This window comes from Metarhizium robertsii (assembly GCF_000187425.2).
Source record: "Metarhizium robertsii ARSEF 23 chromosome Unknown MAA_Scf_4, whole genome shotgun sequence".
Lineage (NCBI taxonomy): Eukaryota > Fungi > Ascomycota > Sordariomycetes > Hypocreales > Clavicipitaceae > Metarhizium > Metarhizium robertsii.
In genome coordinates this window covers 1,838,270-1,854,129 of record NW_011942182.1, presented here as the reverse complement: position 1 = coordinate 1,854,129, position 15,860 = coordinate 1,838,270, and the positions used below count along the sequence as shown (strand labels likewise).

Below are 15,860 nucleotides of genomic sequence, written 5' to 3'. Positions count from 1 at the left end.
ACCCTTCTCCAAGAATAAAACCCTTCAAAAGTTAGCATGTTCAAGTAGATAAACAGAGCTAAGTCTGGCGTACCGACGCGAGAATGATAAGCTGTGCATTCGATCGTCCTAGAATTCTTGTCCAGTACCAACAAATGATCCCGCCTACCGCTCGAGCAAGGGTAAATGACGGTACATTATATATTCCTGAATAAAATTAGTAAGCCTGTCAGCCCTGGTACATAGATATATAAACGTACCGACCGCCACAGCGATGCCTCCCGGAACATATGGCCGCCACCACTTGTCCACACCAGCGGTTCGAATCAATGTTGTAACAGCAAACACAATTCCTGCCCCCAGAGCCCACTCTTTAGCCATATATGGTAGTCCTTGCCCCGTAACTAACCTCGCTGTGAATATCCAAACATAAGCAGTAGGGACTTGAAAAAGGTCTCCCGGTATCGCATAGACCCTGAAGAGTCATGTCTGTCAGTTGATGGACCCTAAAATCGTAGATCTGGCAAAACTAATGCTTACGATGTGTAAATTCGGTAAATGAAGGCACTCAGGATCGCTCCAGCAGTGGCACCGATCACTTGCCCCCAAAATTGGGCGTTTGGGGCAGCCCCTAGTAAATGCCCAGTTTTGAGGTCTTGCATGAGGTCCCCGGCCTGCAATGCGCCCTGACATGGTTAGGTGATACAAAGTATTACGCATGGCACTTCAACACTCACTGCTTCTGACTGGTATGTAAGTTAGTAATATTTCCAGTCATGTCGTTATACATCGCAACACAGATAGTCATGTGCTATGAGGGATATGGCAAGGGAATGAATTGGCTTACCACTGCACCAGCCACAAGATTAATCAGGACGCTAGACTTGTTAGACTGTGGAATGATAAGGGCGAAAAAAAGCTGGGCCAGCTTGCTGATTCCTGAAACAGGGTTGAGGTCTGTTTCCCCGAGCGCCCGTACACCCATTATGCTCAAAAGTAAAGCAATGAAAACAGCAATAACGGTTGCGTATAAAGGAACAAGATCGCCGAACACGAAGTGGGTCGTTCCAATGCATAATATAATGGAAGTGATAAGTCCGATGACTACCAACCTCCCTCCAATACGCTGATCCGCCGGAGCATCGTCATCGTCATCGCCATCGCCATCGCCATCATCATTTCTATCAACGTCGTCGTTATCATCGCGACTAGCCTCCATTGTATCATTGGCGGTGTCTGGCGTGTGAGGCTGAAAGTCTTCGTCCTGATTCTGCAGCAAGGTGTACTGAAGAGGTGAATCTCCAAATATGTGTTCTCTTGCTTTGCGTAGTCTTTTGCTGAAGTTTTCAATGAATCTAATTTCTGGAAAGGAGGGAATAGAACGGCATCCAACATAACCGAGGCTAACGACGGCATCTACCAGCATGATGGCCAGGGATACCCAGACAATCCATCCTTTGCTGCCATGTTCCCAGTCATCCACTGGCCCTGGAGCCCAGCCCTTGAATTTTGCCAACGGACTGAGGATACCCCAACCAACAATGGCTCCCAACGTCATATGCAGTGTTGTCTCAGTGCCCATAATAACACCTTGGCCAACATAAGCGAGGCTAGGGTTCAAGGTCCAGAGCCAAGTGTTTGCGGCAACAGTACCAAATATTGGAAGATTTCGCATGATAGGCAAGAAATACGTCAGTATAGTGAAGAAGCCAGAAATGAGGAAACAAATGAGAAGCAGTCCCATGTTTGATGCCCAGTCAGGTGGCGGATCTGCTTGAGTTTCGATGTCATTCTCGGCACCATTATCAGTAATGGTATTTGGCACAGCGAGGTCTTGAATAGCCGTACGTGGAACCAGGCTGGCAAAACCACCCCGTGCGGCGCTATCTAGATTCTCTGGCTTGGAAGATTGAGACAGTTTGCCATGAAGCACTGATATGAGGACAGCAGTGCTGAAACCACTGGGAAATTTTAGTCGCTCTCGGATAATGACCTGCTGCCTCCTACGAAAGGATATGGACCAATCTCGGCTGTTAGCCAGGCTTTATTTCTTCTTTTCGACAAAATTTTGCCACAATGATATAGTTGCTGGAGAGGTTTATCTCACAAAGGTACAGCAAATACAACTCCGAAATAGCACAGCCCAAGTGACCAAATAATGAGTTGTATAGTGCTGAGGTATATAGGCCCTTGTTCATCAGGTTTCAATAGGTAGCTCATAGCAGGAATCTGTAGTTATCGCGTCAATTTGCCATATATCTCGTGGTTGTCAGCAAAAGGGAAGGGGGGCCAAACCACTCCAACGAAGCCGCATCCAAGCGGCATTATAGCCATCCCACAGGCAACGCTTTGCAATAGGACATTTTCGACTGGAGAGAACGGGAAGGTCAAATGAGGTCGCAATATTTTGAAAATTCCAAAACCCATCAGACTCGCCGGCATGGACATTATTGACACCCAGCCAGTCTGTAGTCCAAAGTAAACATTGGCCGCACAAATGACCGTCCCAACAGCAAGGCCCGCAACCACGCTGCGAAGCGTGAAGCTCTTCCCTTCTATCACCAATGCCGGCGGAACCATGATGAACAAGTCTGCCAGAGAATGCGGTCGTGATGGATGAGCCTTCGGGATGCTGATTACACGCGCGCAGAACGAGAACCATGGCTAAACCCCATATCTACTAGGTACTCCTGCTTACAAACTGTATGAACTCTCCAATTGACTACGGAGTACCACCCCTGACATACCTACCCAGGTTCAAGACATGACTAAGCATACCTAGGTACTATGTAGGATAGATAACACCCTGCTCAACCCCTAACGCTGAAATCATGATAAATTTACGCACATGGAATTTTTTACCATTCGGACTGAATAAGTAGACATAGGGGGTGGCAGCATGGCATATCCTGCCACAAGACTCGACAATGTAGGTTTGCCATTTTTACACCCACTGTCGGTTAAAGCTCGGCTCGGATCCCAACTAGCAGGACACATCGACACAACCCGAGGTTCATAAAATCTACATCTAGAGTCCAAAACTGTCAAGTAGTGATGAAGCTTCGGGCTCCACGAATGCTGACGGTGACGACTTAGGGGGCCCGTGGCTCGTATTGTCACGGGTCCGGTCCAAGCCTAGGCTGCGTCTTGTTGCTGAGAGATCATCCACTACCAGTGAACTTCTCCGTCGTAACAATTTTAAGGGGTTTATTTCACCACCAAATCCAGTGGCGATAGGTTGCTGGAATTCCCAGTTGCGAACTAACACATCACATCAGCCAAAACCATCTTCATACTTCAAAATTCTCAAGTGCAGGCAAAGAGACATCGATAGACAGAAAGTTTGAAACGCAACAAGCGTCAAACCGCTTCTCCATCTTTGAATGAACACTCACCAAGATCTAGCCCGAGAAGATCACATCCCATGCGGTCATAAAGCTTAGCACTATGAAGAACAAACTCCCACTCGACTTTTGGTGTTATCTTGGAGGCACCTTGAAGCGTCTGCAAAGTTCTTTGACGCAACTGGGAGTATAGAACAACAAGAGCAGGGTCATCGGTCAAGAACAAGCGAGACTTGATGTCGGGGGAGCAAGGAGTCTCCAGAAGCGCAAAAACAGGCATCTTGTTGAATTCAGTCAATATATAACGAACTTGGCATTTGCTTGTCAGCTTCCTCGGTAGGAGAACTTACAATTAATGCTCTGACAGCCATGTCTTTGCGGCCAAGCATCCAAAAACCCCATGAGGCAAGCCAGTGGTTTCCCTCTTGTGCGGCAAGAGGGAGAACTTCATCTTGGATGAGTTTTCGAAGCACTGGCCCACTGTCACCTTCGTACACACGACAAATGGCAATGGCTAGTTGCAGGTCCTTGATTTGCCGGAGGCAAACCTCGACAGCGTCCTCGAGACGGTCGGCCAACAGGAAGAATGCCGCGGCGTAATCTTGCTTAGCGGTCAGTATATAGACTCCTTGTTCCTTGAGTCTGCTTGATAACTCACGAAACCTTCGCTTGCTGAGCAATGCGTATGCATTTTTTAATGCTGTCCTTCGCGATTTTGGGTCGTCAAAATTATTTGCTAGTAATTTCTGGGTGGCCACTTGTTCTTTGTTCCAGCTTGCCACACGCCAAAGGCCTTGCAGGACCGTCTTCTTGCGCAAGGCCAGGTAGAACAAGCTACAATTCACCGGATCTTTCAGTTCGCTCTTGGTGTATTCATTTCTTGCTAGTCCTTCAAAGTGGTCACGCTGTACCATGTTAACATAGAGCGTTCGCGAGACAAAGACTTAAAAGAGTAATGGGCATACCAATGTTGTTAAGTCGGAAAGCCACATGAAAACTCCACATTCGCGAGCTTGTTCCCACAACATGGCCCCGTGGTTTTGGCGGGACACAAAGTCCAGCAGCATGTCCTGACTACCAGAATGGAATGCCCAGTTTATTTCTCTCCACGAGAGGTGCATGTCATTCATTCGGCCTTTGCGAAGTGCATGCTGTCGAAAGAATAGCATAAACCGAGCTCCATTTTCGTCCATCGATCTTCTATGGCTTTCCACCACCGCGACGCATTCGATAATATCTGCCAATTGGATTTGTTCGTGTCCAGTGAGCTGGGGGATTCGTATCTTCGTCAATTTGTCGTTTATGTACGCTGCCATCTCTGCGGAAAACATATCGTCCTCTCCGCAATCATTGCCATCAAAGAACGAAGATTCCTTGGTTTTGCCCCACGAGCTTATTGGAGACGTCTACAAGACGACATTAGAACCAAAGTATCTCTCTGGCGATTTCTGACTTACATTTTCAGTGTAGAACTCTGATAGCGGAAGACCCAGGTAATCGTCCATGGTATCACCTGGAATCAAGTATCTCAACGTTTTGTACAGGGCTAGTAAGATGCGACGGACAACAGGACCCTTGCCAGACAGAATATATTGGCTGAGAAATTGGGGATGAAATATAGGAATGGGACCATTAAATCTCTGCACGACTTCAAACAGGTCCCTACGGTCATCTCTGTTCAGATGACTGATGGGTGTGATGGAGGAATCCCCTGTATCTATACGTCGGTCATAAACGAAAAGTTGATTTCCTGCACCAACTACCAAATGGCCGTCAGCAAGCCAGGTGGAATCTCCAATGGGGTGTGCTGTAAGATCCCGAATGTCGATCTCGTGAATCGGTGCCCACGCTGGTCCTTTATTCAGGTAGTCGAACCTCATTTGAGACAGTAGTATGACACGATGTTGGAACCCAACGGCCAGAATGGCCTGTGCATCTGGAGTGGACGTCCAATCAAGGTCTTGGATACTATGGTGTGCCTCATAGTCCATATCATACTCAAGACGTGAATCACCGATATCCCAAATAGTGAGTTGCGATCTTGTGAGATTCACCAAAGCTGCTTTTTTAAGCATGCTACCACTTGCAAGTGCCGGGTCCAGCAGGCCAGTTTCCGTACAGGATGTCGACAACCAATCCACCGCTCGGCTTGCCAGGTTAACACGTGCCGCCCAGAAGTTTACTCTCCCGGAGCGGGTGTATGAAATCGCCACATCACGAGCAAATATGTCAAGAAAACCAGACATAGACGGAGCTGCTCCGGCTGGGTCCACAGGGAGCACATACTTCAATTCGTCTGCTGTGGCAAGCTCGAACCGGCAGAATTCAGAGAGCCCTACCACATTTCCAATTGTGGTATCATTGCTAAGATATTGGGGGAGTTTTATTTCCCACGCGATTCCGTGGCCGCTGGATGTTATTGTGGCAATGTAAGCCAACATATATTGTGTATTTCGCGGTCGAGGAAGCACTATAAGACATAGAGGTGTTTCTTGCGTCTCAAAGGAACATTCGGCGAGCCGCGATGCGGATCCATTACGGCAATCCCAGACGACGATAGCTTTGTGGTATAAAAGGACGACAAATCGCCCCTTCCGCAGGACGCAGATGCGATGTATATTGCCATTTTCCGGTATGACAGACCTACGAATAAGTGTTTGGTCTTCCCGCTCACCATCGAGGGCAGAATGGTTCCAGAGAATACATTCTCCGCTAGTAGTTCGTGAAACCACTGCATGACCACTGAAATTACGCACAATCTTTTTGACAGGTGCAGTATGTCCAGTCCAGACGGTTTGGAGGTTGAGGCGTCGATCATTTTTTTTAGGATCCAACAGGTCCGCCACGTTTCCAGAAAAAATTCCGATCTTGCCATCAAAAGAGTGCAGCACGATATGAAGCCTTCCACTTGATCTGTCACAGTAGTTTTGAACCTCAGTGTGTCCCCCTCCTTCTTGGCCGTTCAAGAATTCGTCCATGGGTTCAAAATGCGGCAGCTTGAACTTCGCAACGCTAAAGACCTTGAACTGCTCAGGCTTGTTGTTCCCTACATTCTCTAGTGCCCATACAGACATATTGCCAAGTTTGTCGATACTGACACACATTTCAGGATTCTTGTTTACAACAGTAACAAGCGGATCCAGAGCTGCATCGTCCGTACTTCGATCATCAGCCCTTCGATCCTTAACAGCTTTCTCCACGGCAGTAGTAAATTCAGATCCATCGACAATGAATATGAGCGGAGGGTTTGATCGTACTGGCATCTCTATGGCAGACTCGTTCATATCAACTCGGCCCAGCAGTTGCCAGTGTCGACCTTCAGTTGCCTCCGTTGGGATCCAGACACGGATTGAATTGTCGAGACATATTGTATACAGGACATTGTCCGCCGACTGATCTGGATGATGTGGTCTGCGCCATCTTATAGAAACAACTATGTCGGGGTGACGAAGGTACGTCACGTCGAATCGAACTTCGTCTGCACCGTAGACCAGTCGCCTCCAAACTTTGGTCAGGCAATCGTGCTGACCAATGGAAGCGATGTATGCCGAGTCGTGTGAGATGATGGCAGACTTGGCCGGGTTGGGTAAGACCTTTTGCCATATATTCACGGGGAATGAGGCTGTGGTAAAGAGGTAAAGTGAGTTTGAGGCTACTAGGAGCTCTTCGGATCCGCCCCAGGACAGAGCGCAGGTAGCTTTCGAAATAGCTTGTGGTATATCAAAACACGACTGTTGTGCCCACTGGGATAATATCAGTATGGTGGACGTTGTGTCGAGTGCGAGCAAGCCTGTAAGGGAAACAGCACAACCTTTCTGTTGTCATCTTGTAGAATAAGTGGCCGATATATGCGGACCTGTTCTGCTGTGCAAGTTGCAATCTTTCCGGATGATTCGTCGATAGCAATCGCGTCAAGATGCTGTTCATTGTCGTCGTCATACACCGTTTGCAAGATTCGGTAGACCCCATCGAGTATCGTGAAGGCACTGCCGCTTATATATACCTGTTGGAGCAGATGGTATGAGAGCAGGGTCTAGCTAGGTCATTGGGGGCAACTCACATTTTGATGACGCCCATCCCAAAAGCCGGTCGTTACGCCTTGAAGCCTTGGTGGGGGTTGGCCGGGAAGGACGGCAATCATACTACCGGGTTTCAATGATATTTCTCATGTCTAGATGTCAATATGGCGGCTGGCTCATTCTTTGTTTGCAGGCTACTCGTGCCAGTCACAGCGATTTTTAGCTTGGTAAATTGCTGGAGCCCTGCACGTGTGGAACTTGGACCAGTGACGCAATAGGTACATTATGTAATGGCACGTGTCGTTTGATAACTTTTGCCTACCCTGAAGACAAAATGCTGCTCAGGTTAGTCCTTCCAGTGATAGATTGCTACACGGACTTGCATATCAAATGAGACTGTTATGATATCCATCTACTGCATCTGTACTCACAAACCATGGTCGTCGACCTAGCTACACAATCGCAACTGATAATATGTGGCGGTTTGCTGATGACATCCAAGCCTCGTATTGTACCCGAGCTGTGTGTGAATATACTCACTCCATTTACTCTCGATCTACCCCGAAGGAGACACAAACATTGCCATGCACCCCTACAGCAGAGTACGGAACCAGCGAGCGGCTTTGGCACGTTGGTCAATAACGGACATTGTCCAAGTCTGTGCCAGAGGTCACGCGCATCTGTCTATCCAGTGCGAAGATGTACTAGACCCGTCACGCAACACAGGCCCAGCACGATAGTTGCAGCACAAGAGCAGCCGTCAAATACACGTTCACTGGAAGAGCTAAAGATACTCAATTAGCGAAAGCCCGCGCAGTAGAACCCCACGCCAGGGAGGCAATGCGGCGAGGGCAGTCTACTTTATTTACTAAAGTGGCCGGTGTCTGCTATCATATACTATATGGGGACGAGCCTCACCCGCCCGGCCAAGGGCGCTATCCACATTCCGTTGCCAGCCGGAGTCAAGTCACCTACTGGGCTTGGCAAGTTGAGGACGAGATAAGGGAGTAGTTGACAAGTTCGCCTCAATGGCATTTCTCTCGCCGATTGTCTGCTTGTGTTGTCCTGAAACAAGTGGTTTTGACACCCTGCCTGTGAAGGAGATTTCATCAAACCGATCGCCATTTTCACGAATTCGACGCGCCCCGACTAGTCCCAAAGATGATGCATGGCCCCAATGCCCTGCAGAAGCTGAGGCATAACGCATTGTCCAGGGCGTGTCCTTTGGCATTGGAGCCCGCGGCGTCGTTGAGCTTATCGTTCCAGGATCGGCCATGCGACTACGGCGCGGGTCGTCATGGTTCCAGAGGTTAGCCATATTGTTTTGTCCCTGGTTCACCGACTTCCCATCCACTTCCTCCACAGGATCCATCAAGCGCAGAGGGAGCGTGCGGGTTGCTGTCAGTGAAAGCCCTGTTGAACGAGAAGGTGTCTTCAATGGACTCATAAGGTCTTGACCATCTTCGAATTGGCGAAAAACAGGACGCGGCCTCGAAAGCGACTTCATGACCCTGCGGGAGCTGTGTAATGGGCCATTCCAGGCCGGCGATTGTAGTTCTGGCAAATCTGCCTTCGCTGGGCTCGCAAGCCGCCTCCATGATAAAAGAGCTCGATTACGATTTTCCCGATTGTGTCTTTGTCTGACCGTTATCGCAGAATGCGCCTGCCCGCTCCTCTGAAGTGCGGAAATTGTCCAGTCCTTAAGTGACTGGCGCTGCCTCTCGGTTGACCGTAATCCCAACGCTTCCGTTTGCCGTCGTTCATCAGTCAAAGCCTCATATCTCCATTTGTCCAACATATGTTCCTTGTGATAATCCACGGCTAGAGAAAGCAATGTCTCAGCCTGCAGCCTGTGCTGCTCCCAGGACGTAGCCGCGGCAAGCTTGCAGCCCACATCATGTTTCATTTGGTAGTCATGTCCTGCTCGTACCAAGTCTAACATTTGGGTGGCATGTGAATGCCAGCGACCCAGTGCCGCATAGAAGCTGCGCTGCCTCCTCCTGGACGACACCTGAGTGTATCTCATCATGAGATATCGCCTAATCACCAGTCTCGATTGATGTTTATGATACCGGGCAGTACTATCGAAAACCTGCACTAGGCGAGTGGCTTGAATATACCATCTTGCGCGCCGCCCTAAGTAACTCAGCTCGCGCTGGTCCTGGCTGTGAGAACGCATGTGACTGATAAGCATGCTGATTGTTCTATTCGTGTAATACTTCTTTGATGCGGTTTCTTGCACGGAGTCGAGCTTCGCAGCTGTAGACCACATGTTCATTAACTCAAGGATAGAGAAATACTCGCATTTCCAGCGGAATGCCTGTGCTCGAGCTCGAAGATTCCATACTTCGAATACTCGTAGTGAATTCTCAGTTGCCAGAAGCCTCCGACAAGTACGAGCTCGAAAATTTGCCTCACATTGATCTCTCCACTCGTGAAGCCAGGCCATGACACCTGAAGCGGCGCTAATTTGCCGAGCTGCGTCTATTTGGGCGACATGTGATTTTGCTCGTCTCATCCACTTAGCACACAGATGACTGCCTTTGTGATAGTTGGATTTTCCCACAACTTTGCTGGCGAACCTGTTGTCAGTAGTAGCTTGGTTGAGCCAGTGCCCAACTACGCAATTTTTTATGCGCCTGTCCGACATTTTGAAAGCCTGCCTGGCCAAAACACAAGTACGCCAATAGCCCAGAAAGCGTTCGGCTTTCTTGTGTATGTAGCTTCGATGAATTAACAATGAAGCCACGTTCAACTGCTCTTCGTGACACTTAACTGCACGCCGAAGCTTCTGGACAGCAGTAACAGCTTTCAGATGTCTCACCATTGGAACTCTTGAATCCGGAGCGAGTGTCCAGCTGTTGAAGCAACGGAAGCGAACCATGTGCCTTCTTGCAATAGCTTCCCGTTCAAGTCGTACTGCAGTCTCATCAGCCCACTTGTTGAATACTTTGCTAGCGAGAAAAATTTGGCGTGCTCTCGCTGCTCTATTTCCAAGAAATTGATTTTCAAGAGTGTCCAAGTCGGATTGATTTGTATCTAGACGCGAATGAATCTCGGGGGTCTTCCCATTTTCCAGTAGTGCAGATGTTGGCGACTGTGCATTGTTGAATGGGAGATTGTCTTTTGGTTTCTCATGAAAAGTAGCTGGGAACGTTGTATTTAAGGCATGGTCGTGCCCTGCCCCTATGGATGCAATGGTAGGCCAGTGATCTTTCACCGGCGCCAAACCGATCCTGGATGTGTTTGCTACTTTCAGTCCATTGGAATTGGTAGATGATGAATTCACCAAGTCTTTGGCCGTGATTACTGGAGGCGCATCGCCAACATACTTCTCACAATTTGGCAAGCGATGCAGCGAGTGGATTGTGGTTGTATGAGCCAACGCCGGGGCTTCCTGAGTAACAACTACGTGTTTCGGCTGTTCTAGATGACGACGACCCGGCGTTGATGACCTTGGGCGAACTAGGTCAGATGATAGGTTCCTGTCCTTACCAGGAGAGGCGTCTAGTTCGAGCGCGTTTGTAAGTTCGATCGTATCTTGTTTATCCTGCGTTACGGAGGGGGACCTCGAATGGGATGGATGTTGTGAAGTAGTCGTATTCTCGCCAAATTCAAGCAATATCCCCATTCGCTTCAGAATTGCCTCAAACTTGTCCAATAAAGACCCACCATGCTCACCCCCAATACGAAACACCAAGGCGGACAGGTGATGATCGGAGTCCGGGTCGATTCCAAAAGTAGGAAGTACATCGTCGTAAGCCTTGAATAGAACCGCGGCTGGTAGGGGTTTTGGGAAGGGCGATCTATCGAATTCATCTTGTGCTGAGGAAACCACGGAATGGAGGATTGCAATATCTGAGAATCGGATGTGTCAGCGCAAACGCACAAAGTTCGGGGCGAAAAGACAAGCTTCTCACTTCGTACCTTGATTTGAATAATAAGGTTCCTGAGTTAGTTGTGTCTGGTTGGGGCTGCTTTGGCTAGGACGTTGGGCCAAACTATGGTCTTGACCATTAGTTGAAGACTGAACATTTGCCACTAAAGACATCAGTTTCGACCGACCCGTCACGATGGCTCGCTCGGTGTGATGCTTACTGGAGGCGATTGTTCCTTGTCACAGTTCGTCCATTGTACTAACCACCAGGGATAGATGACGTGTGAATAATTTCAGGACTATGGGGGAAGTCCTGCTTTGTCTGCAGCGCTTTTGAACTGAATTAACTCTTCGGAAATGTCGTGTTTTACTTCGTTCGCGCCATCAGTTAGTCCGCGACGGGGACGCGAAGCAGGGGTGGGAGATTGTCATATCAACTGGCGTAAGTGTATTATGTAAGCAACACTTTGGTCGAAAACAGTGCACAAACTTGAAAGACCCAAGTTTCCTAGCAAGACAGTTTGACGTCTCCTCTACCGGACCACCTTTCAGAACAAAGACTTCGCTGCCGCTTGTTTTCCATTCGCTCATATCAATTGAACCGAGTTGATGTCTTGATATCTTGATTCAAAGTAGACCCTGTCTCGCATTTCATGAAACGTTGAACCGAGGAGCACCAACAGTACCCCGTAGAGGGCTTACCATACAGCCCATGCCTCAAGCGGTTGGTCGTCGTCAGCTTCATAGGCTGGCTTCTGCGGCTTCACTGTGCTCAGCTCAGGTGCGTTAGAAATCCCTAGCTCTCCCGCGCGTTCATTTAATAACTTGGGCTTATTAGGCTGCTGTTTATGGGAGATGTGTTGTGGCCGATTATAATGCTATGGAGAAAGGGAAATGTGCCACAGAGTTCATCAAACTTAAGGATTGCTACCTGGTAGGCTGCGACACCTTCAAATATCAATGTCCTAGCTGACACTAGAATGCGTAGAAGGCAGTATCAAAGAAGTAGCAACTTCTTCAAATTTATTTTCATTGTTTGCGAGCATTTATTCCTTCAAGTCTTGAATTCTCGTCCCACTACACTATATTTTCTTCCCATGTCTGTTTATTTTTTCTATCTCGATAGCAGGAGAAGCGGGAGGCAGTTGCATAACACGACTCGACTCCTGCGCTGTTGTATATGCCGCCAAGACGAGTATGACAATATATGAAAAGTGGTGCCTTAGATGTTTAATAAACGCAATAGGAACGTGGCCTGTTGCACTTCTTGCTCCTCCTCCACAATTATTGCAGAGGGTGCACCATTCTCCTGCGCCTGTTCAAGGGGTCGTCTTAATGTCTTTTCGAATGTGCTAGATTGAGAGACCAAAACGTCAGCCAATCCCACGCCTTCAGGGTCAGATAAGACTTGATATTCCATCTTGACATCATCTGTGGCCTGAAGCCCAGCCTTTTTCCGAAGCCTCTGTACTCTGTTGATAATTTCCCTTGCCAGACCTTCTTGCGCCAGTTCCGGGTGGATTTCGGAGTCCAGGATGGTAAGAACTTCATTGTCAGAGTTGATCTCCAGATTTTTCGACGTTGCATCCTCCCGCAGCCCGCGTCGCACGACCAGATCTCCTTCCTCTAGTCGAATACCATCTACCAAAATCTCTTTGTTCTGTAAGTATTCTTGGACCTGCTCGCTGGTTAAGCTCGGCAAGGCCGCTTTCACCCGAGCCATGTCTTTTCTTAGTTTCTTACCAAGAACCGGCCAGTCTGCAGTGACACTAAGTTGAACGTTGTAATTTGCCTCATCTCCAGAAAGAACAAGGTCTCGAACATTGAGCTCCTCGGTAATATAATTTTCCAGAGATTTAACATCGTCAAGATATTGAGGATCGTGATGTATGATGACGAGTGTCTTCAGTGGGGTTTTCAGACCGAGGCTTCTTCGTTCTCTGGATACCCTGGCTAATTCAATTACTCGTTGCATTCTCGAGACCCTCCTCTCGACCTCCGAGTTGAATAGCTCTTGCCTGACCTCTGGAAATGGAAGGAAGTGTACGCTTCGAGGGTCTTCTGCTTGCAGCTCTGGGGGAATATGGGGAAGTAGTTTCAGATAAATGGTATCTGACAAGAACGGCGTAAATGGGGCTAACCCTCGACAAAGGGTGTATAGAACCTCGAACAGTGCGTTTAATGCATGTTGTGTATCTTGCAGACCGTTTTCTCCCTTGAGTCGACGGCGGTTGAACCGGATATACCAATTAGTGGTGTTATCAATGAGTTCGAGCAGACGTGGTACAACAGTATATAGTCGATATCCTGTTTTTGTGTTAGGTTTACAAACTTCGTAGTAATATGGGTGGGGGGTTGGGTTCATACCTCGCATTTCCTCATTAACAAACTCCAGCAGGCTTTGACAACTCGCCAGAATCCAGCGATCCATCACATTTTCATTTTTGGATTCCATATCTGGGTTCCACATGTAGTCCACTCCTTCTGCCTTCCTTAGCAGAGCGGTTTGTCCTTCAAAGAACTTGAAACTGTTCCAAAGAGGGAGTAAAACCTTCTGCACCACTTCCTTAACTCCCGACTCTTTAAAACGAAGCGGTTCGGCTCGAACAACTGGTGAGTTAATGAGATAAAGTCGGAGAGCATCTGATCCATACTTATCCATTACAATGGACGGGTCCGGATAGTTTTTCAGTCTCTTTGACATCTTCTTTCCATCTTCCGCAAGTACAATTCCATTCACGACACAATTCTGAAAAGGCGAACAGCCGAACAGGTGCGTTCCAAGTACAAGGAGAGTGTAGAACCATCCCCTTGTTTGATCGAGCCCTTCAGCGATAAAGTCTCCGGGGAAGGACTTCTGGAATTTTTCGACGTTCTCGAACGGATAATGCTGGCTAGCATACGGCATACTACCTGATTCGAACCAACAGTCGAAGACTTCATCGACTCGTCTCAGTGTACCTTTGCCCATTTTGCTTGGGATGGTGATGTGATCAACCTTATCCCTATGCAGATCTGTTAATTTGCCTTGGTAGCCGCTAAGTTCGCGGAGCTCTTCTATGCTCCCGATACAGACCCTTTCTTCCAGGTCATCACTGACCCAAAGAGGAATAGGTGTGCCCCAATATCGGTTTCTCCCAACATTCCAATCCCTAGCATTAGCTATCCAGCTAGCAAAACGACGCTCTTTAACGAAGGAAGGGACCCAGTGGGAGCCTTCTATATTTTTAAGCATATCGGGGATGACTTCAGGAATTCTGATGAACCAGGAAGGCACTGCGCGGTAAATAAGGGGAGTATCCGATCTAGGACACATTGGATATGAATGTCGCAATTGTGACTCGACAACCAAGCGATCGGCAGCTTTCAGGTGCTTGATGATGAGCTTGTCCGCTTGTTTGACATGCATGCCAGCAAAGTCTGGAACCTTTTCAGTAAAGTGGCCAGTATCGTCAAGCGGATCTGGCGGAGGCCGTTTTTCACTGATAACTCCAGCGGCAACGGCAACATTATAATCCTCCTCACCAAAGGCGGGCGCTTGATGTACAATCCCAGTACCACTATCTGCTGTGACATAGGTTCCATTGAGAACACGGAAACCACAGTCCTTGAAGTCTTCATAGAAGTAATCAAAAAGTGGTTTGTATTGCCATCCCAGCATGTCTTTACCCTTGACTTTACCTACCACGGAATACTTGGCCTTCTTAGGGTCTTTATACAACGTTGACAGAAGCTGTTCCAGTATCACAAAGACTTTGCCGGATTTCTCGTCATGTATCTTAATGTATTCGAAGTCAGGATGCACAGCGAGACCAGTGTGAGAAGGCAGTGTCCAAGGAGTTGTCGTCCAGGCCAACAGGTGAACATTGGGATCCTCAACCAAGGGGAAAGACACTACTACTGCAGGGTCGGTGACATCTTGGTAATTCTGGTTTGCTTCGAAGTTGCTTAGCGCAGTGGTAAGGACAGTGGAATAGGGCATGACCCGGTGGCCTTGGTACACCTGCCCCTTCTCGAACAACTGCTTGAAAACCCACCACAGTGACTCCATGAACTTCGGGTCCATTGTCTTGTGGCATGGGTCAGCATACGCCATATTGCTGACCAGTTTAAGTTTCTCACCTTGTAGTCATTGTCGAAATCTATCCACCGTCCCAATCGTTCGATTGTCAGTCGCCATTCCGAAGCATAGCGCATGACGATGGCACGGCACTCTTCGTTGTACTTTTCGATTCCGAACTTGGTAACGGCTGCCTTTCCGGAGATACCTAGTTTTTTGTCGATTTCGTGTTCGATTGGTAGTCCGTGAGTATCCCAGCCAAACCTACGCTCGACATGATAGCCCTTCATAGACCAGTATCTTGGAATGATGTCTTTGATTGTCGATGCCAACAAATGACCATAGTGAGGTAATCCAGTTGCGAAGGGAGGGCCATCGTAAAACGTATAATGCGGACGGCCGCTGGACAATTCGAGCTATCAACAAACAGAATTAGTATGTTTCGTGAGAGGTTATGGAGGCCTATAAAGCGATTTCTTCTCGTACCTGGCGGTGGAATGCGTTAATGGCGCGCCATCGCTCAATTGTGGCTACCTCCTCCTTCGGAAAATCTATAGACATGGCGTCGATATTGTAAATGA

General features: G+C 48.2%; 3 protein-coding genes across 3 annotated transcripts; all 3 read right to left on the bottom strand.

Moving 5' to 3' along the window:
- Nucleotides 1-58: 58 nt before the first annotated feature.
- Nucleotides 59-7,464, bottom strand: MAA_02694 (WD repeat protein; the record flags this gene model as incomplete). The annotated part of the gene is made up of 16 exons (XM_007820692.2): nt 59-186; nt 240-454; nt 520-665; nt 717-725; nt 827-1,982; nt 2,087-2,208; nt 2,275-2,643; nt 2,842-3,001; nt 3,063-3,240; nt 3,375-3,603; nt 3,674-3,924; nt 3,982-4,228; nt 4,289-4,729; nt 4,781-7,066; nt 7,135-7,326; nt 7,384-7,464. The coding sequence occupies 16 exons, from the start codon at nt 7,462-7,464 to the stop codon at nt 59-61; spliced, it is 6,210 nt and encodes a 2,069-aa protein (XP_007818883.2).
- Nucleotides 7,465-8,309: 845 nt separating this feature from the next.
- On the bottom strand, nt 8,310-11,810 carry MAA_02693 (Sfi1 spindle body; the record flags this gene model as incomplete). The annotated part of the gene is made up of 3 exons (XM_007820691.2): nt 8,310-11,200; nt 11,263-11,291; nt 11,710-11,810. 3 exons carry the CDS (start codon nt 11,808-11,810, stop codon nt 8,310-8,312), a joined length of 3,021 nt encoding a protein of 1,006 aa, XP_007818882.2.
- A 631-nt stretch (nt 11,811-12,441) lies between these two features.
- On the bottom strand, nt 12,442-15,840 carry MAA_02692 (isoleucyl-tRNA synthetase; the record flags this gene model as incomplete). Its single annotated transcript, XM_007820690.1, has 4 exons — nt 12,442-13,526; nt 13,587-15,288; nt 15,342-15,695; nt 15,766-15,840. 4 exons carry the CDS (start codon nt 15,838-15,840, stop codon nt 12,442-12,444), a joined length of 3,216 nt encoding a protein of 1,071 aa, XP_007818881.1.
- Between the last annotated feature and the right edge of the window lie 20 nt (nt 15,841-15,860).